This window comes from Notothenia rossii (assembly GCF_949606895.1).
Source record: "Notothenia rossii genome assembly, chromosome: 10".
Lineage (NCBI taxonomy): Eukaryota > Metazoa > Chordata > Actinopteri > Perciformes > Nototheniidae > Notothenia > Notothenia rossii.
Window position 1 is genome coordinate 5,901,057 of NC_136908.1, and position 25,700 is coordinate 5,926,756.

General features: G+C 41.5%; 1 protein-coding gene, 1 long non-coding RNA gene and 1 pseudogene across 10 annotated transcripts; 1 reads left to right on the forward strand and 2 right to left on the reverse strand.

Annotated features, from left to right (window-relative positions):
- Positions 1-5,302: 5,302 nt before the first annotated feature.
- On the reverse strand, positions 5,303-13,664 carry LOC307021565 (nucleolar protein 56-like; annotated as a pseudogene). The gene is made up of 6 exons (XR_013810579.1): positions 13,644-13,664; positions 13,403-13,466; positions 8,564-8,751; positions 7,891-7,954; positions 7,698-7,803; positions 5,303-5,988 (listed from the first exon to the last, which is right to left on the reverse strand). The product of XR_013810579.1 is annotated as a nucleolar protein 56-like (transcript).
- Positions 13,665-16,363: 2,699 nt separating this feature from the next.
- Positions 16,364-16,742, forward strand: LOC307022293. Its single transcript, XR_013803356.1, has 2 exons — positions 16,364-16,420; positions 16,463-16,742. It is a non-coding gene; the product is annotated as an uncharacterized lncRNA (long non-coding RNA).
- Positions 16,743-17,337: 595 nt separating this feature from the next.
- LOC307022291 (uncharacterized protein) lies at positions 17,338-24,265 on the reverse strand (the record flags this gene model as incomplete). 8 transcript variants are annotated; one of them, XM_079655012.1, is made up of 8 exons in its annotated part: positions 17,339-17,791; positions 18,763-18,816; positions 19,027-19,162; positions 19,784-20,125; positions 20,281-20,446; positions 21,094-21,233; positions 22,150-22,337; positions 24,044-24,265. In XM_079655012.1, the coding sequence occupies 5 exons, from the start codon at positions 24,263-24,265 to the stop codon at positions 19,828-19,830; spliced, it is 1,014 nt and encodes a 337-aa protein (XP_079511138.1). In that variant the 3' UTR covers positions 17,339-17,791; positions 18,763-18,816; positions 19,027-19,162; positions 19,784-19,827. The 8 variants fall into 8 exon arrangements, with proteins under 8 accessions (XP_079511137.1, XP_079511135.1, XP_079511138.1 ...); XM_079655010.1 differs by having other exon boundaries at positions 18,709-18,816; XM_079655008.1 differs by having other exon boundaries at positions 17,340-17,791; positions 18,580-18,816.
- Between the last annotated feature and the right edge of the window lie 1,435 nt (positions 24,266-25,700).

Here is a 25,700-nt window from a genome sequence, read left to right on the forward strand (position 1 = left end):
CCCACTTTAGTTCCGATATAGTTCCGAAATGTCGCGTTCACACCAAAAAGAGCCGGAACTAAAATTAGTTCATGAGAACCTTTTTACTCCCTGCTAGAGAGCAGGGACTCTCATGCGGCTCTGTTGTGAGAAAAGAGCTATATTTCTGATTGGCTGGGCGGATTGCAAACCACGCCCCGTAAAACTCAAAAAAAGTGTTGTGAAGCCACCATTTTATTAGCATTATTAGCATTAGCATTAGCCCAGCGCAGAAACGCAGAGAGACTAACTTATGGCAACACAAAATAAAACATGGGAGCGGTGGAGATGATGAGGTGTCGGCGTTCTGGCGATTTACTCGGAAGGCTTCAGTAGAAGCTGTCCCAGCAGCTTCTACTGAAGCCAGTCCCCAACAACCGGAGACTTCCGGCCGGGGATTTTGGGCGGCAGTACAGGACTGTCTCAGAAAATTAGAATATTGTGATAAAGTTCTTTATTTTCTGTAATGCAATTAAAAAAACAAAAATGTCATACATTCTGGATTCATTACAAATCAACTGAAATATTGCAAGCCTTTTATTATTTTAATATTGCTGATTATGGCATACAGCTTAAGAAAACTCAAAAATCCTATCTCAAAAAATTAGAATAGTTCCTCAGACCAAGTAAAAAAAAAAGATTTATAACAGCAAAACACAATCAAACATTTGAAAATGTCCATTAATGCACTCAGTACTTGGTTGGGAATCCTTTTGCACGGATTACTGCATCAATGCGGCGTGGCATGGAGGCAATCAGCCTGTGGCATTGCTGAGGTGTTATGGATGCCCAGGATGCTTCAATAGCGGCCTTTAGCTCATTAGCATTGTTGGGTCTGGTGTCTTTCAGCTTCTTCTTCACAATACCCCACATATTCTCTATGGGGTTCAGGTCAGGGGAATTTGCAGGCCAATCGAGGACAGTAATGCCATGGTCAGTACACCAGTTACTGGTGGTTTTGGCACTGTGGGCAGGTGCCAGATCATGCTGGAAAATGAATTCCTCATCTCCATAGAGCTTTTCAGCAGACGGAAGCGTGTAGTGCTCTAAAATCTCTTGGTACACAGCTGCATTTACTCTGGGCTTGATGAAACACAGTGGACCAACACCAGCAGCTGACATGGCTCCCCAAACCATCGCTGACTGTGGGAACTTCACACTGGATTTCAAGCAACTTGGATTTTGCTCCTCTCCAGCCTTTCTCCAGACTCTGGCGCCTTGACTTCCAAATGAAATACAAAACTTGCTTTCGTCTGAAAAGAGGACTTTGGACCACTGTGCAACTGTCCAGTGCTTCTTTTCCTTAGCCCAAGTCAGACGCCTCTTCCGTTGTCTTGAGTTCAGAAGTGGCTTGACCATGGGAATACGGCTATTGTAGCCCATTTCCCGGACACGTCTGTGAACAGTGACTTTTGATACCTGGACTCCAGCTTCAGTCCACTGTCTTTGAAGCTCCCCCAAATTCTGGAAGCGACTCTTCTTCACAATGCTGTTAAGGCTGCGGTCATCTCTCTTGGTTGTGCAGCGTTTCCTGCCACATTTCCCCCTTCCAACAGACTTTTTGTGGATGTGCTTTGAAACTGCACTCTGTGAACAGCTTGCTCTTTGAGAAATTTCTTTTTGTGTCTTACCCTCCTGATGGAGGGTGTCAATGACGGTCCTCTGGACAGCAGTCAGATCAGCAGTCTTCCCCATACTTGTGATTTAGTTGACTGAACCAAGCTGAGTGTTTTTCAAGGCTCAGGAAACCCTTGCAGGTGTTTCGAGTTAATTAGACGATTCAAGTGATTCGTTGAACACCCTACTAGTATACTTTTTCATGATATTCTAATATTTAGAGATAGGATTCTTGAGTTTTCTTAAGCTGTATGCCATAATCAGCAATATTAAAATAATAAAAGGCTTGCAATATTTCAGTTGATTTGTAATGAATCCAGAATGTATGACATTTGTTTTTTTAATTGCATTACAGAAAATAAAGAACTTTATCACAATATTCTAATTTTCTGAGACAGTCCTGTATACGCCGTGAAGTTGTTTGCGGCCTTCCAGTAAACCCAAAGCAGAAGAAGAAGAAGTGACGTCAGCGGCTTCATTTGCCTAATCCACCCCCAGGGACTTATTCCGGTGTGAACGCGATCTGTACTTAGTTCATCAGAACTAAAGAGTTCTGATGAACCTTTGTGGGAAAAGTACTGCGGTGTGAATGCGCCTCTAGTTGATCAGGAGCAGGATCAGAGCACCAGCAGAGCAGTTTGATCAGGAATAGCAGCCGGTGTGAGAGCATCTGCACACAGTGAGGAGAAGACTTTGGAGGGTGGCCTAGTTTCAAGAAGGGGAACAACGAAGCCTCTTATCTCCAGGAAAAACACCAGAGACAGACTGATATTCTGCAAAAGGTACAGGGTTTGGACAGCTGAGGACTGGGGTAACGTCATTTTGTGTGACGAATCCCCTTTCAGATTATGTGGGAAGTCCAAAAAAAAAGCTTGTCCAGAGAACTAAAGTTAACACCACCATCACTCCTGTGTCATTCCAACAGTAAGCATCCTGAAACCATTCATGGGGTTGCCACTGTATTTAAATCTATTTGGCATTGCAGTGACAAAGTAGCAGGAAATCACTCTTAAAAGTTTAGTATTAGTCAAAGACCACATTACTGACATCTGAAACAGGTCACCTGTGCTTCAGTTTGATATTTAAGCTTGACATGATGATAGTGGGATATAAAGGACAATTTCAACCTGATTTTCAAAATAACCCATACATTCTTTTATTAAAATCAAGCCCTCGGTATGTGCTGTGTCTGGAAGTATATGATCATTTTTAACATTATGTATTAACTTGTTGAACTAAACATTGGATGCTTGTCGCACCACAAGTGTTGTTCAACGTATTCATCACAAACTCCGAATGTCCTTCACATGTGTAAATACAAGAATGTCAATAAAGGGATTCTCAAAATGGTTCCTTGTAAGATGTTTATTTCAACAATTGTTGTTTCGGAGAGAAACCGTTCAGCTGGTCAGTTTGTAAGAATTTTTTTACAGAGAACTCAGACGGTACTTCTATAGCACTTTGTCCAGTCGCTACATCCTCCCGTCCTCCTTCACCATCTTCCTGCTGCCTTCAACGCACTGCACCTGAGAATACAAAGAAACTACTTTTAGTGAAATTCAAACACTTTTTCTGAGGTCATTATTTAAGATCTGATCTCAGTCCCATATCCGCGAGTTTCATCCAACAGTCCTCTTGTTTTTAAATCATAGATCAGGAATTTATGAAATGAGGGACAAAATAAGAAAAAAAAAAAAACAGAAAATCTCATTGTCTGATTTTTAAAGAATTTATTTGAAAATGATGGTGGAAAATAAGTATTTGGTCAATAACAAAAGTTCATCTCAATACTTTGTTATATACCCTTTGTTGGCAATGACAGGTCAAACGTTTTCTGTAAGTCTTCACAAGGTTTTCATACTGATGGAAGGAGTTTGTCACTCAATCTCACGATACATGGCCCCATTCATTCTTTCCTTTACACGGATCAGTCGTCCTGGTCCCTTTGCAGAAAAACAGCCCCAAAGCATGATGTTTCCACCCCCATGTTTCACAGTAGGTGTTCTTTGGATGCAACTCCTTCTCCTCCAAACACGTCTAGTTGAGTTTTTACCAAAACGTTCTATTTTGGTTTCAACTGACCATATGACATTCTCCCAATCCTCTTCTGGATCATCTAAATGCTCTCTAGCAAACTTCAGACGGGCCTGGACATGTACTGGCTTAAGCAGGGGGACACGTCTGGCACTGCAGGATTTGAGTCCCTGGCGGCGTAGTGTGTTACTGATGGTAGCCTTTGTTACTTTGGTCCCAGCTCTCTGCAGGTCATTGACTAGGTCCCCCCGTGTGGTTCTGGGATTTTTGCTCACCGTTCTTGTGATCATTTTGACCCCACGGGGTGAGATCTTGCGTGGAGCCCCAGATCGAGGGAGATTATCAGTGGTCTTGTATGTCTTCCATTTTCTAATAATTGCTCCCACAGTTGATTTCTTCACACCAAGCTGCTTACCTATTGCAGATTCAGTCTTCCCAGCCTGGTGCAGGTCTACAATTTTGTTTCTGGTGTCCTTTGACAGCTCTTTGGTCTTGGCCATAGTGGAGTTTGGAGTGTGACCGTTTGAACTCGTTATCAGAATAAAAGACACTTGTCCACAACCTCAAACAGGTGCCATTAATACAGTTAAGTGGAGACAGGGGAGGCTCTTAAAGAAGAAGTTACAGGTCTGTGAGAGCCAGAAATCTGTTTGTTATTGACCAAATACTTATTTTCCAGCATAATTTGCAAATAAATTCTTTAAAAATCAGACTTCTTTTTCTCATTTTGTCTCATAGTTGAGGTATACCTATGATGAAAATTACAGGCCTCTCTAATCTTTTTAAGTGGGAGAACTTGAACAATTGGTGGCTGACTAAATACTTTTTTTGCCCACTGTACCTCATGTTACATGGAGCCTCTGCATCCCAAGGACATCGGATTAGATCTCATGGGCAGATTGATGCCTGCAGGAAGAGAACAGCAATAAAATAAATAACTGTTGTTGCACGGTAAGCATTTCTACATAATGACGTGAGGATCTGTTGGACAGTTGAGTGGCTGCTGATGGCATAAGAGGCCAGAACAGTCAAAGACCGACCTTTTATCTGGCATGCACTTGGAGAACCCTAGAGCTACAGACAAGCCCCGGTCCTTAGGATAGCATGCTGCGAATAGCTCATTTTATACAAGATATTTTAAATTATCTTGAAGTGAGACATCCTCATGAAGTCACGGCAGCATCAGGATCAGTGCTCAGCCATCATGGTCACTTTAAGAAAGATACAGAAACTGAGTTTAAATGAAACACCTTTTATTTAAAGTGGCTTAGTTATCTAAGTTATCTCAATCAGATCATATCAGTGAGGGCAAGTTTGTCATCACAGCCACTTTTTATAGTTGAAATATAACTCAGATGTTCTACCTCAGACTGTGGGAGAGAGGAATCACTCTGGAGTCCTCTCCAGTCACCCTGCTCGGATTTGGTAAAAACATCATTGGTCCCAGAGTAATTGATATACAGTGAACACATTGCTCTTTAACTCACCACTCCTCAGATTAAAGCTCGGGCCACCTTGCAACGCAGGTACTCCTGTGGCTCGAGTCCATATTCAGCCAGAGCCACCACGTGAGTGGAGAATCTCTCAATGTTGATCAGATCAATGGGTGAGATGTCCATACCTGAATGAAAGATTAAGAAAAGGTGTTAAGCAGAAGTTTACTACCATTGCATGAACCATGTTGTGCAGTAGGTTGAACACAACCAAAGAGATTTCACTGACAAGTCATCGCATTTCTGTTTGTTTCTCTCGACAGGATCCGCAGAGAGGACGGTGTTCCTTCACTACGGGTTTATGAGAGATTCAATTTGCCCCCTGTGTTAATCACCAAGGACATTTATTAGTCCAGGGTGGGCAAATAGGGGCATGGTGTGTGTTTAAGTTTTAAATGCATGTGACGTGCACAGATGCCAACGTAGTAAAGATGAAATTAAACCCTGTCATGGCGACTATTGGAAGTTCGTACTTCAACCAAATGACTCGATCTACTGCGATCCTGGTCCCGTTCTCCTGTAGCAGCTCCACGTCTCCACATTCCAAAACACGGAGTCCCTCCACCTTGATTTCTTTTGTCATGGAAAGAAGCTACAGAACATAAACATACCATTTAGTCATTGTTGCATGGTGCTGCCAGATGTTTAGTAAAATACTAGCCATATAGGGCGCATGAGTAAAACACATTGAGTACTTTACTCACCTCCACCTCCGTGAAGGCTGTGGAGTGGAAGGAGAAACTCGTGATGGCTCACCTGAATGAACATCTGTTATGGGAACCAGATCGGAATCCCTCCAGAGGCAAACCTGGATCTCCCCCTCATCCTGCAAAAACAGGACGGGCTACATAAGTAGTGCTTAGCCACAGGTACAACGTGATTTAGGCAGACACTTCCCAGAGCATTTCAATTGCACTGGCGTGATAAAATACCTCTACCTGTTTTATGGCGCGTTTCCACCGCAGGCCTCGCTCGGTTTGGTTAGGCCTTATTAGGCCCGGCTCACTTTAATGCTGCGCTTCCATTACAGTTTAGGAGCTGGGGCAGTAACTATAGTAACGCAGTGTAGGCAGAGCCATGAAATCAATGAGCACCCAGAAAAAACAACATCAGCCGTTAGCACTCATGCTCCTCATATCTATTCAGAAACTAGACAAAAAAGTTAAAGTACAAACCACAGACTGTCTGTGTCATGGAGAATACAGTCGCTGGTTTATTTATTTATGAAACGCGCCATTAGTGTCACATTCCTGAGTGGGACTGGTAGTTCTGACCCCATCTGATGTTTTAGAATTGGCTCATCTAAATGTTGCAGGTAAAGGGGGAACACATATATATTATGCACGACTCTGGAATTGTAACTTATACAATGTTTCTTTGGTGTAATAACATGCATGTTTCTATGTACACCTTAATACACTATATTCTAGTTGAGTATGTAGGCCTCAGGGCTTTGTGTGCAATCAAAACTCAACCTTTTGTTTCACAGTTGTCTGTGCAACATAGGATGATATTTTCAAAGCACTTCATGGTAAGTTACATTATATCAATGTTTTCAACGTACCTCGTTATGAACCCTTGAACTGTAACCAATTGCTCAATGCCTGTAGTCAGATCCAGAACTGACACCACCCTCCAAATGGCCTGGAGCGGGGTACACATGTATATGGCTGTGTTTTTCTGCTGAGTATGGATATGGTATGACCAAATTTGCTCATGCCATAATTCCTTACGATGTAAGTTTGGCCCTCGTTTATTTGCTGAGCAAATCTTTAAAAAAAACAAATGTCTGTACAGTCTGCCCGTCTGTGACTGCAGCTGTCTGGTTTTGATAAACCTGTGTGGCCTTGGCACCCTCTCCATCAAACTCCCACCTTTGTGGTGTCCTTCACCTAGTGATGGCAAAATGAAGCTTCGAACCACTTGGACAATTGTGTCGGAAATAGGTTCATTTCTCGAAGCTTCAGTTACAGCGACCTCTCCTGGCGAAGTGCAAGGCTGCAGTGGGTTTAACATATCTTTGCCTTGAAAAATATTCGACACACACACACACACTAAGACTGAATATCATGTTCTATTTGCAATTAAAGATAGATAATTGTGTGTATTGGGTTGTTGAGAAGAGACTAGAGAGTGCTGGACATTGTTTTGGGCGGAGAGGGCCTTTTATCAGTTATTAAAGTATTAAAGTTGAAAAGCAATGATTAAAAGTTTAACTATTCCGTGCTTTGAACCAGCTGCGCGGAGGATATCGCCGCATCTTGGACGCCGGCACAATCCACTGGGCTATCAATTCCTTAGACCATCGAAGTGTTTCACGAGCCAGAACGACCTATTTTCCTTCCTGGCTTGCTCTATAATGATTCAATTCAAATGCAATACCAACAACAACTCAACAGCAACAACGCAAACTACGACAACAACCCACACATTGCGCATTGTTTAGAGCGGTTATAAAGTGTTGAAGCGCTCAAATTTGAAACTGTTTCAACCTGTCACCTGTCAGAATTGAGACGAGGCAGTGCATTGAATCACCTGATTGGAGAGCGAACCAGTGAGTTGATTCATTCAGGAAACGAAGCAGTTGCTGGTTCGGACGTCACATGTCACGTGATTTGAAGCAAGCTTCGAAGCACTGCTTCTATGGAATAGGAGGTCCAGGGTTGAAGCTCCGTTCGAAGCTTTAGCGTCAAACTGCCATCACTACCTTCACCGCCAGAACCTTCACCTTAATTTGTGGGAGCCTTTCATAAGGCTTAGTTGCCGTTCCAAAGGTTTTGGACAGAGACATTCTGAAAAAACAAAACAAAATAATAAGCAACGTATTAATGATTTCATAAAATACCAGAGACAGTGTACTATTATTTCATGACATTTAGGTTGAGTTTAATTGTTCAATTAAAATATACATATGGGACGTGCATTAAACGCATAATAAAACTGTTTATCATCCTGTTAATCAACTACTCTAGCATAATATTGTAAGCCAACATTCAGGTACGATAGGGGGTGCAGTGCATATTTCACGTTGGGTTATAGCCTGCTATTAAACGTAACAAAGGAAGTCCTTCCATATCCGGCATATCTACGCCCACGCGACGAGAAAAGCGCTATGATAGTTATGAGTTATGTTAGGAACGGCTTGGAGGTTGTCAGCACAGTAAATCAGTGGATTGACAGATTGACAGATCACGACAACTGATGACACAAATGCAGCCGTAAGAAATTATTGAGTGCACTTTTTTACACAAAGTGTCTTAGAGTCAAGTTGCATTGCTTATTTGAAATAAATTGCCTCAAGGAGCTTTTAACATTACATGTTATTGTTGGAGGTCAGTTCCTCAATTAGTTTAATGTTAGTTCCTGTGTTTTTGTCTAATTAGTTCATCCGATGTTCTTACCGGACACGCATGGAGAAAGTGTTGAGGTCCATGTCCAGCTGGTCCAACAGAGCAATGGACGGGACGATCATGTTGTCCACTCTGTTGACATTGAACTTTAGATCTGGAGTAGCTGTTGCCCAGACCCAGCTGTGCCTTGGAGGCAGCCAGGCCGGTGAGACCCTTCACCAGCGAGTGGAAGTGCAGACCTACAGGACAGACAACAGATTAGATGTGTTGAGTTCAGTGGAAGAGTGGCAGAACAGCATGTGACCAGCACCTGTTCAGATTTTCAGTATGAACCTTCATGAGTTTACTCTTCTTGTAAAGATGCTCCGACCTTGGAATCTGAAACCCCCAACACGGCTTTCTTCTTCGCAGAGAGGGGCAGGTTTGTCTCTAGGAACAACTTCAGGTCACCATGAGCCACACGTGCAAGCAGTGGCGGCCGGCCCATAGGGGCGCCGCCCCCCCCCTCTTCCCACATGTTTGATTGTCATTAAAAATTAAAAATAAAATATTTTTAATGAACAAGGTAAATATTATATAGTTGGTATCAGTAAAATGTATAATCTACAATAAAATCTCGTTTAAAATTGTTTTACGATGTCTAAAGTTACTGATAAGTCAAATGTTTCCTGCCTGGCCGCAGCATGTATCATTACCCTCTCTCGTCTGGGCAGTAAGAAAGAGCCCTCAGCCAGAGCAGCTGCAGCCAACAAGCTGACTGTTGCTATCTGTAAACTACGACGGCGAAACATAATTTCAGCCAATCAGCATCGTCAGATCTGATGCTCAAAAGGCACCCTGTCAGCGCCCTGGCCTGCGTGTCTGTGAGTTGTATAGACTCGTATCCAAGGTGACGCTTCAGTAGTTGTCGAGGATGGCTGCGTCTGCAGGTGGAGACTCCGGTGCTAGTGGATCGCCGGAGCTGTAGATTAACATTGACATGCTCATTGTAGTTGTAAGGGCAAGGCCTGTAGCACCATGGAGCATGTGTGTGGGCTGGACCTGTATTTTACAGGAAAGGAGTGATCAGAGGGTCGAGTTGTCAATTCTTCTTCAGTTTTCATCTTCATCACCCTCTCAGACTTTGAGTTGCGCGCGCTGCTTAAGAGACGCGCTAGCATGGAAACCAAACAATGGTGTAGCGGTATTAAGTCCAAGTGGAAACCACACACTTTTAAATGGGAATTAAATAATTTGAGTGTTCCCAAAGCACCAGTGTTCTGCAGTTTGTGTAGGCATACTGTACTGTTGCACAGTTTTGGAAGATTCATAACTAACCACTGAAGATTATGGATTATCTCATATTTTTAAGCCTCAATTTGTTGTCCCTTGGCACTCTGGTCCCTGGAGCACCTGACCTTGGCAAACTGGCCTCTTCATAGCTGACCCCTGACTGACTGGCTCCTGGCACACTGATCTCTGGTAGGGTGGCCTCTTGATTGTCGGCCCCTGACATACTGGCCCCTGGCAGTCTGCTGAAATCTGTCTCACTCTCTGTTATGTCCCTTTCATTCCCTTGGAACTCCACTTCAATATCTCCCTGAATCTCTGTAACAATAACAAGGCGGCAATCTTGCTGTTATGTGTATGCTGCCTTTACATGTGCACCCATTGTCATTTAAGGGTACACTACATTCCTATAGTGACATTCATCCAAGTTCGTCTATTGGCAATGTTAAAGTATGAAGAAATCTGTAGATTATCTACATGTGGTATATGAATCTTCAGAGAATCCCTGAACCCTGGTAGTTTTGAAGCTGTATAATCTGAAGGTTGCATTAGGAGTGTTGTCTATCCTTGAATTATATAACATGGGAAACATTGTTAGCTTCATATATCATACCAATGTTTGATGTGCCATAATAGGTGTGGTCATCATTCTTGACATTAACAGCTGGAGGCATACTCCTTGACGCGGATTTCCTCCTTTTCGGCTTAGGCCGAAGTATAAATACTGTTGGAACAGCATCTGGCCTCAACCTCAAATTTCCTCCTGATTTGTTGCCAATATATTGTTCGTCTTCAAAGTGTACCTGTAGGTAGGTAGGTTTGATCAGTTTCCACTGCGCACTTCAAATGTTATTGAAGAGTCATAATTAGAGATGTCCCGATCCGATCATGTGATTTTCAAAAGATCGAAAAAAAAAAAAATCGGGGATCGGGATTTTTTTATTTTGTATTCAATGTTAAAAAACAAAAATGACCATGTTCAAGTCTTCAAGTCATCCTGAGGCCTTAGTTTGGTTTCAAATTACAAATCATGTATGTGTTGCTTCTTTGGGGCTTGTTTTCATAGACCTGGTTGCTTATTTCTCTCAAATCTGGCAACAGAGTGGGCAGGGCGCAGTGTCTAATTGTAGCAGTAAGCTAACGAGTACTGATAAGCTTTATTTTGTTTTGATCCAATGCTGCACAACTGAACTGATCCAATGCTGCTGTGAAAAAAGAAGCTATATCCATGTTGGATAGGATATCCAATTGAAATAAAAAAAAATAACCTTAAGGGACAACTTGAATGCTTTTTTTTTTCTTCTCTTAATGCATTGCATAAAGATCGGGAAAAATCGGTATCGGCAAACTGTCAAAATCAAATGATCGGAAGCAAAAAAAGGTGATCGGGACATCCCTAGTCATAATTCTCTACACTTGGAAATATGATGCTCTTTAAAATGTTAACAAGTCATGTCACCTCTGAACATTACTTACATGACAGAGTTTTCTGCTGTTGTTGTCCTCTGTCAGACACGGGTTTTGTCTGTTGACCATTGCCATCCATCTCTTCCTTCGCTCTACGTCCTTAGGGAAGCCATACATCCGGAACCCCTTCTCGGATCGATTAGAGCATCCAAATGCTGTACATCCAACCATGGTATGACAACTGATCTATTAAAATGCAATATAAACGAAAGTGCCATAATATTTGTTGTGCAAACATTTTAACATGAATATTGCTATGTCCTCTGTTCAGTCTGCTCCCAACTGTATTCTCTCCCCTTATTCTTGCTCTGCTTTTTAGGGCCCAGGAAACTGATGAAGAGGATGTCCCTTTCACAAAAGGAACCTTTTTGTTTTTTTCAAAATGGTTAGGCTCCTGGATGCCCTAGAGTTCTGTATTGCTTTTTTGTAAATAGTTGCTTACCCTAACCCTTTTTTGTAAATATTTATAAAATGCACCCCGCCCCCACAATTGTTGTTCGCACAATTATGCTTCTGTTTTTCACTTTTTGGTGTCCATTGTTCAGCCACTGTATTGGTAAGCAACTATTTGTTTTGGCCAAAATGTGTTATTCACACTCCTGACTCCAGCTTGATGTGCTGCATTCTCCTCTGAGTGGTCCTGATTTCAGGCAGAGGTCATGGCTTGGAAGGTTTTATATCCTGTAATGCCACAACAGAACCTAATATGAATTGCTTTTTTCAGTTTCTCTTTTTTTTTTTTTTTTATTGTCTCGTTGCTGGATCACCTCCCCCTGGCAAAGTGGCCTGTCATTTTTATTTGTATTGTTGACAAACCTGTTTTTGTTTCTCTGTTGAACCATGGTTCAACAAGAGCTTTTGTAAATAGTTTTGTAAATAGTTTTAATATTTATCATAGTAATCATTTTCAATCTCCCACTGTCTTAATTTAATTTATCGTTTCTTTGCCCCACCATATGTTTTGTTGTCCAAGGGCACTAATTTGGTCTGTGTTGAAGATTGTTTTACACTTTAGATGAATCAAAGTGTTTTTTGGCTGAATTAATATTTTTCTGTTTAAACCTTACCCTCTTTGTTCTCCTTCTCATTCATTTTACTTTGTTCTAACACACACCACTTTTTCCATACACTGTTCTTAATACTTGTTCACATTTGTTCGTCCCTTTTACTTGTTCTTCCTGTTGTTCTTGTTCACATATATCAATTGTTCATCCACTGTTGTGGTAAAATGATATTCATAGTCTTAACATGATCATGCTACCAATGCTAACATGAACACAAGCGTTTCCCTCCAAAAATGTAAAACGTATCTAAGTAATAGACTACCAAGCTTTCCGTTGTCACCCTGCCTTTCCAAATGCAAAACTGTCAATAAAAAGTATGACATAATGCAATTAAAGTGAAAAAGTACTTGGGTGTGTGTGTTTTTGATATATATATTTACCATTCTGTCTGTCCCATAGAACATGACAGCGCAACTATACTACGGACGTGACTGCCCTGGCAGTGACATCCACATAGCCTGCTTGTGCTCCCACACTTTCCCCTCAAAATATCGTTAAATAACGAAACTTGGAAATAGTGCCAATCCATAGAAAGTGTAACCCCATCATGTAAATATGAAAGCAATCTTTAAAAAATAACAGCGTTGGTTTAATCTATGACTATAGTGACCATGTTCGTGCTGTTTTTGCCATAGAGAAGCATTGCCACGGAAGTGCGTTTGGAACTATCCCGGCATACATAAACCACGTGACCGGCAGGCGGCGACCTCAAAGAGTGTCGTAACTCTTATCTCTCTAGGGCTCTGACCTGAGGCAGCAGAATACCGATCACGTGGTTCTCGCGTTAAGCTAACCTTAAACTTAGCAATTATACCCTAGCATCATCATAGCTTCAGGTATTTCATTGCATAATAAAGGCAGCGCAATGTTTGGTAAAATACAACTACATTAACATGCCATTATAGCTATTAACGTAAGTTAACTGAACCACGTGATAGCAGCTACTAGCTACATAAGCTCACGTTAGCGCGTTGGTTTCAGCATGTCAGCCAGTAATTGACATGAAAAAATACTTATTTTTAGTTCACTATTAGCTAAATATCGCAACTATACACTTTTGTGACATTAAATAAGATTATTTTAAGTTTACCGGAGGTTATGCTCTTCTTTGTCCTTCGGAAGGCTTGACGCAGAAAGAGACTGAAGGGAGGGTCCTGTCCATTGAGATAGAATGTAAAACAATGAAGCTCAACATATAGAGTCATACAGCTTGAAGCTAAACTAACAGCCAATCACATGACGGTGTTTTCCTCCTCAGAACATCGACTCAGCCAATCTGGAGCCGGTGAAATACCACGAGGCTGTTTTCAATAACGTATCAAGATTATTACCATCACCTGTGTGTCTCCTCTGTCCTCAGTGGGTTCCTCGAGGGTTCGGTTGTCTGTTATTGGTTATATTTTGAACACTAGATGTCGCAGTGGGGCAACATCATATCATTGATGTCCCTGGTTCAGGTGTGTGGGACAAAATAAAATGGTATTAAAAGCACTTCGTCGACGTCAATGGAGATCCCACTCGTCCTACTAGATTACCCAGTTTGGCAAATCCCTCTGTGATATGGAGTGGCAATAGTCACCACATTTAAGACAATGAATATATGAAAATCTCAATTGAATTATATTTTAAAATGGAGAGCTGTGCAGACATGTGTGCAAAATGCAGAGAGCTTAGCCTGAACATGGCTCAAAGTATTAAAACAAGATGTTGTTCACATGATGTGCATTAATGTAATGTTACTATGGGGTGGATAACAGTCACTGTCAGTGGGGGTCCTGGGCCTTGTTGATAAAATGAAGTCCATTTATTTAAACAATATGAAGACACTTGAGCTTTTGCTTCTTAGAATAATAAGCATTTTCAAACTGCTTTATAAATTGGGAAAGAAATATGTCGACAGTCATTAATACTTACCTTATCTTATCATTCATTGCTTTTATAAAAAACTGATTTCATGACTTCTTAGACGACAACTCCACTGAATTCGACCAGACTCAAAGTATCATGTGGTGAGTCTGTTGTTAAATTCAGGAGTGAAATGCGTTTTGTTTTTACCCGGAAAGTGCATTAACTTCAGATTGCCATTATGATCTCACCGTCGCCTCCTTCAGTTTGACAGTTTTGTAGCTAGGCAAAAGTGATAACTAAGTGGCTCAGGGAACAAAACATCTACATTCTGGGTCCATGGCCAGGAAACTGCCCAGACCTGAATCCCTTTTGAGAACTTGTGGTCAATCCTCAAGTGGCGGGTGGGCAAACCAAAACATACAAATTCTGACAAACTCCAAGCACTGATAGTGCAAGAATGGGCTGCCATCAGTCAGGATGTGGCCCAGAAGTTAATGTCAGGGCGAATTACAGAGGTCTTGAAAATGAAGGGCCAACACTGCAAATATTGACACTTTGCATACATTTCATGTTACTGTCAATAAAATACTTTGACAGTTGTGAACTGCATGTGAATATACTTCAGGATACCATAACATCTGACAAAAAGATCTACAAACACTGAAGCGGCAAACTTTGTGAAAACCAAATCTTGTGTCATTCTCAAAACTTTTGACCACGGCTGTAGAGTTTAAATGTAGTATATTTGGTCAAATACCAAATGACTTCTGACCCAAACATTAATCACTGGTTCCTCAGTTTGATCATTTTACAGCTGCCACATTAGTGAAATTAATTAGAATAAAAAGTAGAAAGGTGGACATCTCCTGATACAATGAATAAAACCAACCTATTTAAATCTCACATCGTCAAATGAAATGTGACATGAATAAGAACCTTGAAGTGTACAAGCCCTCAGCTAGCTGCTGGGTCTAAACTGTACATTATTGTTAGGACATGTACTTTGTTTTTGATCATTCAATTGACTTGGAAACAAGCATTAGGAGGCTTGACAAACCTTTATTGCTCATGCTGAACCAAAAAGTGCTGTGGCATCATGAAAGAAACAGTTAGGTGTTGCATTAGTAGCTGCAAGCCACTCTTATAAAATACTAGGCAGGGTTAATTGTCAGGCCAAGTTTAGCATTAGGCATACCCCATTACTGATGTCTGAAATGTTACTGGTGCTTCAGTTCACTTTGAAGCTAGGGTTAGGGTTAAGCCCTCAGATGGGTCTTAACCCAGGTGCTGTCTGGAAGTATTTTATTGAATAACTTTTGAAAATAAGTGTTGGAGGCTTGTTGCACCATAAGTGTTTTGCAATTTTATTCCAGAGGGTTAATGTTAAGGTTTACGAGGCAGGCACCATAAGAGGCAACTTAGGTCGCAGCGTGGAAGTTTTCGGTTCGGATTGTATCCCATCCCGGAAGTGACGTCCTCTTCTTTTGTTTAATGGTGGACTAGTAACCAACGTTGAAGGTGCGTGTCGACACCTGCTGCACCGGAGGACAACTTTCTCACATATTTAAAGGGGACCTATCATGCAAAATGCACTTTTTGAGGTATTTTATACATAAATACAGTATGTGTCCCCCGTGTGTCAGGGAACTCACTCAGCGACAGAAAACAAAACCCTCTCTCTCTTTCAAATCTCTAAAAACGGGGCTACAACGGAGCTGATCCAGATTTGCGTCCGATATGACGTAATATCGGAAATGTAGGGGGCGGGGGGAGATGAGGAGCTCGATGCTCGTGAACTGTCAACAGGAGGGTGGGGGAGCCTCGCTGCGGGGAATCAGTGTGTGGACCTGTCAGCGCAACTTACATGATGCCGAATTTAACAAACTAATTAAAATAATTGGTTTAAGCGGCATAAGAATAAGGACGATCGTCCGTTCTGTGATTCTCCAGAGCACACAGATGGCCAGTCCGCCCCTTTGTAGCATATTATGTCGATGAGAGATGAGCAGATCGCCACTGGGCTTTCAACTAAAGACACAGCCACGCAAAAACTGCCGCATTTGCACAGCTCCTTATGGGTACTGCAATTAGTGAAGTGCTTTCCTCCGTGGTGAAACGATCAGCACTGCACCACGGAGGAAAGCGGCAGAAAGTCACCTGGAGTTAAAGAGAGCGGGGCTGCGTTGCGTGCATGGCTTGCTTATGGAAAGCCAAAAGTGCCATAATACGGGGGTGAAAAAACGCGCGAACATACGGGGAGGTCCGTTTTTTCGCGCGAAAAAACGCGCGAACATACGGGGAGGTCCGTTTTTTCGCGTGAAAAAACGGGCCAATATACGGGCGAATGTTCGCGCGGTTTTTTATATGATAATGAGCCCCTCCTTCTGATTTCCTTAGCCAATAAGTTAAAAGTGTCTGTAACCAATCAGTGAAGGGTAAAGCCAGACCAAAACAATCTGTAGATGAAAAGTTCCTGACATGGTGAGGCTGTGCTGTAAATTGTGCATTATTCCAGATTCAGGGGACTAAGTATTAATTTGCCTTTGAATATAATAAATATATCAATCAATATATCAATATAACCTGCCTTCATTGTTTTTTTTAAATAAAATGGCATTACCCTTTTCCTTAAACCTTTGGAGTGTGAAGTGAAGGTATTTTCTCAATTTTTAGATGTCTCCTTAAATCCACTTTTAAATGTACTTCTTATAACATGGCATGGTGTTACATGTCAAAATGTTCAGTAGTCTCTGGTGTTGCTAGAAATGCAAATTCACTCACCTTAGAGCGCTGTCTTATGAGAAACCTAGCTTAGAAATCCGATTTTTGGAAAACTTCAAAACTGTTGTGAAACACATATGTACTCATGTCATCCATTTTTTTTGGTGTTTCAGATTTTGTTCACCAAAGTCTTTGGTTCACAAAAGTAGTGAAATATATCAATTACACTATAAGCCTATATAAAAGTGTTGTTCATGTCTAAAATGAAAATGTGTAAATTATAATTTAGAGTAAAATATTTCCATCCCTCTACTTTCACCACAGAAAAGTTACATCAGGACTGAATAATGACTTCATATTCCATACCAAGGTTTATGTGATGTGTACAAATACAAATTCAGCATTTCAACTTTATTTTTCAACCAACTATTTATGTTAACATATGAAACTGTAAAATCTCAATATGTCCAATATCAGAACTTTTTCAACCAACTATTCATTATAAATGTAAAGACAGGGGGTCTTTGTCCATGGTCTTTGTCTGTCTTCCAAGACAGTGGGTCTGGCTGCTGTGTAGGTGGGGCTGATGGTGCATGGCCTGCTGGTGGCTGTGTCGGAGGGAGGTAGGTGGGATTGTCCCGGGTTGATGCTGGTGGCTGGATTGGAGGTACGTCTGCTAGGCGAGACTTCTTTGCTGGCTGGGTTGATCGCGATGGCTGTGGTGGAGGCCTTTGTACCGAGGTGTATCTTGATCTTGTGGCAGGGACAGATGGAGGCCGCTGTAGTGATGCTGGTCCTTTGGTCCTCGGTGGTGATGGCTCTGGTGAAGGCCCTTGAGCAACGGTAGATCTTGACCTTGGTGCAGGCACAGATGGAGGTTCTTTCTCCTAGGCCCAGGCAGCTGTGAAATCTGAAAGAAATATAGGACAATAATTACTACTAAGTTCATTCAAATAAAGTTCAAGTGGAATGTTTCTAAAGCACAAATAACAATGCACAACTAAAAATAAAATGGAGAGGCGGGACAGGAGTCTCTCTCTTACACAGGTATTTTCCAGTTATTTCCCATTCAATATAAAGTCACAGACACAAATATAACTACATCTATAGGTGTGTATGTGTGGGACGAATACAAGTTGATGTTATTCATCTACACATGTTACCTCACTTTTACACACAGAAATCACTTTTACACAGAGTAAACGTTTACTAACGGAGAGTCTATTTTGTCACAAGAGAAAGTTCATGACTATCGATAAGAATACAAACAATACCTATGTGGGATTCACCATCAAAAAGTTTGTTCTCTTTTATCCTCCTAATGACACGCTCTACATGAACCCTCAGTCTGGCAATGGCCTGTGTCTCCCTCACCTCATAGGCTGGCATTTGCTTCTGCTTTGACAGAAAAGGTGGGCAGTACACCTTGCATTTGCAGCAATCGCTGATCAGGAAGCTCTTATCTACCATCACTGCTATGTTTTCAGTCAACAACGCAGCTATTCCAGATTGTTTGAAAATCTCCTTGTCGCTGACAGAACCACCATACAGACTGGAAACAAATGTCACTGCACCATGTGGGGCTATGCCAACCAGGGCTTTCATGGTGCAGTGAGATTTCTATGTAGAATACATTTCACTTTGGAGGAGGAGTGAGGATGGTGTTTGACACCTCAGCTCTGTGCAATCCAGGATCACCTGTGTGTCTGGGAAATCTTTGAATGCCTCTGGGAGGTGGGCTTGAACTTCTGCAGGTGTAAGCCAGATGCACTGTGACCCCAATAAAGTTGTAAGAAAACTTGTCCATGTTGCAATGATGCGGCTCACAGAGGACTGGTGTACGTTGAAGCGGTTTGCAAGGTCCCTCTCTTTCAAACCCACCGACAGGAAGCATAGAAAAAGGAAGAACTCGTCAATTGGCTGAAGCAGCTGTCTCTGGAAGATAAAAACAAAAAAAGGTTACTATATTAATGTCATGAGTGTAGCACACTATGGGAAAAACATTAAGTTGTTTTAGTTCTCTGATGTATTCAAAAAGGATTGAGTACTTTAGCCTTTTAGCCTACACAAAAGCAATGAAATGTCGGAGAGACATTTTCCCTTCAGTTTGTGTTTAGATTGTGTGTTAAAAGAAACATAACCTACCGTTGATGGACGTGCGTGTGTAACCACTTCTTCATTACTCTTGGCAGTTGATATCGCTCTAGTAACACAAACCATTTAATGAATTGAAGGCTCAATTAAAAACCAGAAGGCCATCAGGTGGTTATAGCTCGGGAATCTGTACACAAAAGACACATGTCAGTCATTAATTGACAGTAAATACAATCGTGTTAACTGTAACACATGGGCTAATGCTTTCCTCTTGTTTGCTATAATACATTACAATTCAAATAGACTGAGTAAGAAGGCACTAGGTGCAGGTATAGTAATCTACAGCAGTAAAATGTAGCAACTACATTAGCAGCAGTAATAATAATCTAAAACATACAGGGAACATTTTACACACAATGACTACGTTTACTCTTCATTCTTACGTGTGCAACTGGGGGAAACGCAGTGGATATTGACATACTTTTACTTTGGTAAGGTTTTGAAGATTTCCACTTGTAGTAAAATATTATCAGTATGTTGTTAGTATTAATATGTTTTACTCCACCACATTTAGTTAACCTTCATAGTTTCTAGTTACTTTTTATATATGAAAACACAGGATTTATGATTCTACATGTTCAGTTCAGGAGTATTTTAAAACCATAGTATTTGTACTTATACTTCAGTTAAGTTGAGTACTTATTCCAACACTGCATGCATATAGTCAGCGGTCACACGGCAGGTAAACAGGATTCTTTATAAGCTAACCCATCTCAAAAACTTGGATAGAATTTAGCCAAAACATTACCTTGTATAGAATCGGATGTTGTCGTCGGAGCCAGCAAACCTCTGTTAGCAAAACTCTCGCTGGACTCTTAACTCCTGCAGTTGCTTCTGCAGATCCTCCACTGTTTTGGAGTTGTCTTCTGCAGCTTGAGAGGACATGTCCAGTGAAGCTGCTTCTGGGTCTATCCGCCTCATGCTGTCCCGCACTCTGCGTCTCTGTATCCACATCTGCTGGGCCTGCAGCTGTGCCCTGACAGATTCAGGGCCAATCTGGTTATTCCCAGCCACTATCTCCTTGATGAGGTCGTCTAGTGTAGCATCTGAGATGGTGGAGTATGTCCCAGAGCGCAGCATGTGGAACTGCCTGAAAAATAAACATGTTTTAAATATATGAGACCTACGGTATTCAGATTTACTTTACAACATGCATAGTGTAACATGGCTACAACCCCTCCTTGGGATGTTTACAATAAATTGAGACAAGATGGCACTTCCAATGTTGAAGACATTGCTACATACCTCAATCGCCGTCTCACTGTGCGCAGAGATACTTTTAATATCTGTGCCATCTTTGTTGCTGTAAAACCACAGCTCCTCAAAAAAGAGATTTGCTCTCTGGAAATGCTGAATTGTGGGGGACCTCGACCACCCAACAAAATGAGTGGGGCGTGGTAGCCAGAATGACCTGCAACAACAGCAAAACATTAGATTACATTTATTGTCATTGTTGTAAAAGCAACGCATTTATGCCGTTGTGCCAGAAACGCACACAATGCGTCTATTTTATTGTCATTGCCCAGCCTAAAGATACTTTAAAAAAAAATGAAATGCAGTTTGGCATTAAACCAGTGGACATGCAATACACTATAGTTGTAGTATACAGTAAGAACAAAAGCATAAATGTGTATGGGCATAGAGATACATAGTTGCAGTCTGTGTCTTCCAACCCTGAAGACAGAGACTCCCCCTCTGGCACCCTTTCAATGTCCTCATTCACACGTTTGATGATACGTGGTGTACTACAGATGGCCAGACTGCCCTCGACGGGGGAGGGGGAATAGCGTCTCCTCTACTGTGGCAGGATATAAAGGTGGAATTTGGAGTACAGTTTTAAGTGGACAACTCGAGACTCAGAGCGTCTCACCAGAATGTTGTAATTAATAGCTGGCAACTACAGATTAAAAAAGGTGTTTATATTGGTATTACCCATATTTAAAACAAATAATTACTTTAAAATGTATTGGCCTGTTGGACACTTAGTACTCAACAATACTAGCACTGGTTTATCAACGAAAGCCTATGCTAAAGTGAACAATTATCACATCGACCTACCTTGTTGTGCGGGTGTGGTAGGCCAAGATCTCCGGACTTCAAGTATATATTCCCGAAGGTCCTGAAGTAAAAGATCAGCTGTAGGGACGTTAATTAGCCTGCCCCGTGACCACTCGAGGCTCCTTTCCATGGTTTCTAACCTGCCAGTAAACGGTTTGGTGAAATAGGGGAGAAGACAGAATTTGTAAGTGTGAAAGATCTCACACAACCTCAGTTTAGGTTACATGCAAAAACAAACTACATTCCTTTGTGTTGGTAGTAGTGTTAACTGTGTACGTTATTCTCCCGACCAGGAGAGAAGCTTTAAAATAGGAGACTAAATGGAGTCTCTGTGAAAGTTCAATTGGGTACTTTAATTAAAAGAGGCGCGGTAGTGTTACAGACAGAATATTGTTCAGTCAGACAAACAGCTGTGATCTGGCTCTCCTCGATAGGGAAGAGAAGAGCCCGGATCTCTCCTCCGGTGCTGTTTATATATCGTCTGCTGGCTCCTCCCCGCCAGCCGGCTCGCCTCGTCTCTAATGTCCGTTATTGCATTTAAACAGAGGATAGGTTCTTTTCACATTCAATATATGCTTAACACGCAGTTTCTCCTCATATTCTCTTTCATCACTCTTCATTTAACACATTCTAAACGCTGTAATCAATACTCTAAACAATACTTCTCGGCTCGTTTGGTTTCCGGTCATTCCGGATGTTGTCACATGCTACTCTCGTCTGTAAATAATGTATTCAAATAAACTGTACCTTCATTTAATATTCAGCATGGTAGTATCTCGACATCTATAGTTGTAGTGTTAAGTCAGTAGGCTTCGGTTTGCACCACTCTCTCATTTCGCTACTAAATTCACCTCTTCAGGAAATCGTATATTAGCCACATGCTAAATGCTAACCGGAGATGAAGGATTTTCAGAATAAAAGCTTAACTGCTTGTGCACAAGAATTTCTGGTTTTTCAGTATAAAAGAGCATTAAAACTGACGGCATGTTTAAACTACATTTCCCCATTAAAACATTGATTTTAATTTCTAACAGTAGCAATAGGCTTGGCCCTTACCTCGTTACTGTGGATTGTAACACGGCATGACCGGCATCATCTGTTTGGAGAAGTCTTGTGCAGTCATTTATTGTCCTTTTGCAACGCAAGATGAAGTTTCTCGTGGACATTTTTCCGGCTGCTGCTACTGCTGCTGCATGCTTATAGAGAGGCGAAGTCCCTCCCTTTCCGGTTGAGCTCCATGGGACCTTATTTCGGAAAAGGTATGTATTGAAGTAAATGGAGAGAGAAAGATTATCTTTCGATCCCGTTTGAATTGAACCACAAATTACACATATGATTTTTGTCAATTTAAAAGATAATTTTGCAAGTCAAAAAAATGTAAATGTGTCGTAAAACTGTGAAGTAACACTTTTTTTTTGCCTGAAACCAGTCAATGACCTACATCTCCCGTCGCGCACCACACACCAAGACGGCCGTCACGTTGGCACATTTCACTTATTTCTAGTTGCGTATTTTTCATAGTCTTATATTTCAACAGTTTTACGACAAACTGAGTTTTTTGACATGGAAGTGATTGTTTAAGATGACAAACATCATAAGTGTAATTCGTGGCACAATTCAAACGGGATCAAAAGATAAGTTTTCTCTCAAGATATATTGCCTGATCTTTTCCCTAACAGCCCTGATACCGAAAAGTCATGGTATTTTTCTTTCTTCAGTGTCTGGAAAAGCACAATTATGTTGTTTTTCCGGTTTTGTAGACAACGAAAAAAGTAAACAATCCTTCCTTTCTAAAACAGAACAAAGAACACAAAAATGATGCAATGTGCAATTGCAATTGCACTGAAGAGAAACATTCGAATTAAAAAAAATTTTTTTTTATAAATTAATACATCTGAGGCTGATCAATTCCCATTTATTTGAAACATGAACGCAGGCGACAGGCTACCACCTTAAACAACTGGAGAACAGACAGCTGTTGCCAAGCAGTTGGGACAATTAAGGTGAAGCAGACCTTGGAATACTTTGCATTTATACAAAGATTGTAAGTGAATGAAAAGAGATAACACAAAAAAACGTTTCCTTTCCGAGACTCGAGCCCGGCCCTCCCGGATATTAGACCCTTTGACCGTTAGTCTACAAGCAGATAGTGGATAGATTTAGTTTGAAAGATATAACTGGAGTCCACCCACGCAGCGTCGAAGTGCGCATATTTTAGATATTTAATCATATATTTTCGAATATAAGGGGTAGAAAATATGATTCAGATAACCGCATAAATATGTGGGCACATTTTCAATGTATATTGTCTTGTATAAATTAAGTTATACTCTCGAAGGCATGTTTATGTTAAATATTGTATATCATTACAAACAGCAGAGGGCAGTATAGGACACGGAAAGGCCTCAGTGGGCATGCCGTAAAAGGGAATGTGTTGCTGAGCGCATGCCGTAAAGTAAGTGTTGTTATTATGTGTCTGCCGCAGACTTGGCATTCTGGCTGGAACGGCAACAACGTTCCCTCTGCTTCATTCATTTCTCCTGTTCAACAGGTTAGTAGTGTGTACAAAGATTATGTCATATTTCGATCTAAGAAGTGTTTTTGAAACTGTTCTTTATGTGTAGTTTAATGTCATTCTGTCAGCTAGTTCGGCTCCACTACAGTGGCTAATGGCGTCCGCTAGCTTCTTTGTTCTTCTATGTTACTAGGTGTATGACTCCCGTGCAGTAGTTTGGCTTACATTTCAAGTGTATTCTGCTTGTATAAATATGTGAAATGCTGGTCTGAGTTCATAATTGTTCATATTATTGAAATTCTAATAGCGCGCTAATGCTATGCTAATATTGTGCCTATGATGTGCTGCGTACCGGTACGCCGAACCGGTACTGGACTTGTAAAAAGTTTCGGTTCAAGTCCGGTTAAAACCGGAACGTCGGGAACCGGTACTTACGTATATTCTCCTTTTTGTTCTAAACCATCTAAAACCTTCCATAGATCGAGAAATTTGCGCTGAGAAAAGACGAAAAACATTGTTTTGGCTTCTGATATGGCGGCCATTACTGAACTCACGAAGTCTCGCAAAATATCGCAACTGCTCGCGAGATCTGTGTGACGTCAAGGGAAGCTGGCTTAGACATAGTGGACACTGACAGCGTGGGATGCTGGTTGCCATATTTGGTAGTGTAGCTAAGCTAACTCCTTTGCATGTATGGTGATATAGTGTCTGCCGAAAGAGCAACACTTCACCCAAACAATGTCAATATGCTGTTGTTCTTGAACAAGAACACATAGACTTGTACTCTTGCAGATTGAGTCTTGTATGTACATCACTATGTATGTAGTTGTGTTGTGTAGTTAGTAACACATGTAGAGTTATAGAAAATACATGGTGTAGACACAAGTTGGAAGGGGGCACAATAAACCTGACGAGTTTGAATTTGAGTTGATTATGAGTTTATTTTCAATTGATAATTAGCTCACAATAAGTTCACTTTAGTTACTCACACAACTTGACCCAAGTCCGGACTTATAAGTCCGGACCTGAACCTGAACCTCTGGACTTGAGTCCGGACCTGAACCTGAATGTGAGTCCAGGTACACAGCACTATGCCTATCAGTGGACAACAGAGCCAGGTTAAAGTGAGTACAGTCAACCGGGTTGTGTGTGTTATCACTGTATTATATACTGGAAATGAAGAAGGCTTTAATCCTTCATAAAAGTCATAATATGGCATGTGGATTTATTTCCATTTTTGATTAGAGAAAAATACGTCATACAGTTATTTTGATTTGCTAAATGTAAAGGTATGTTTTTTTTCCTTCAGATTTCACAGCTGCCTGGGCCTAGTGGCCCAGAGGTGGCGTTTATCCAGCAGCCAGAACCTTCATCTGTGCCGGCCCCCAGGTCAAAATCTACCGTGGCTCAAAGACCTCTACCACAGCCATCACCACCAATGACCAGAGGACCAGCATCCCTACAGCGGCCTCCACCTCCATCTGTGCCTGCCACAAGATTAAGATACACCTCGGTACAAAGGCGTCCACCACAGCCATCACCACCAAGGACCCGAGGACCAGAGGACCAGCATCCCTACAGCGGCCTCCACCTCCATCTGTGCCTGCCACAAGATTAAGATACACCTCGATACAAAGGTCTCCACCACAGCCATCACGATCAACCCAGCCAGCAAAGAAGTCTCGCCTAGCACACGTACCTCCCATCCAGCCACCAGCATCAACCCGGGACAATCCCAGCATCAACCCGGGACAATCCCACCTACCTCCCTCCGACACAGCCACCAGCAGGCCATGCACCATCAGCCCCACCTACACAGCAGCCAGACCCACTGTCTTGGAAGACAGACAAAGACCATGGACAAAGACCCCCTGTCTTTACATTTATAATGAATAGTTGGTTGAAAAAGTTCTGATATTGGACATATTGAGATTTTACAGTTTCATATGTTAACATAAATAGTTGGTTGAAAAATAAAGTTGAAATGCTGAATTTGTATTTGTACACATCACATAAACCTTGGTATGGAATATGAAGTCATTATTCAGTCCTGATGTAACTTTTCTGTGGTGAAAGTAGAGGGATGGAAATA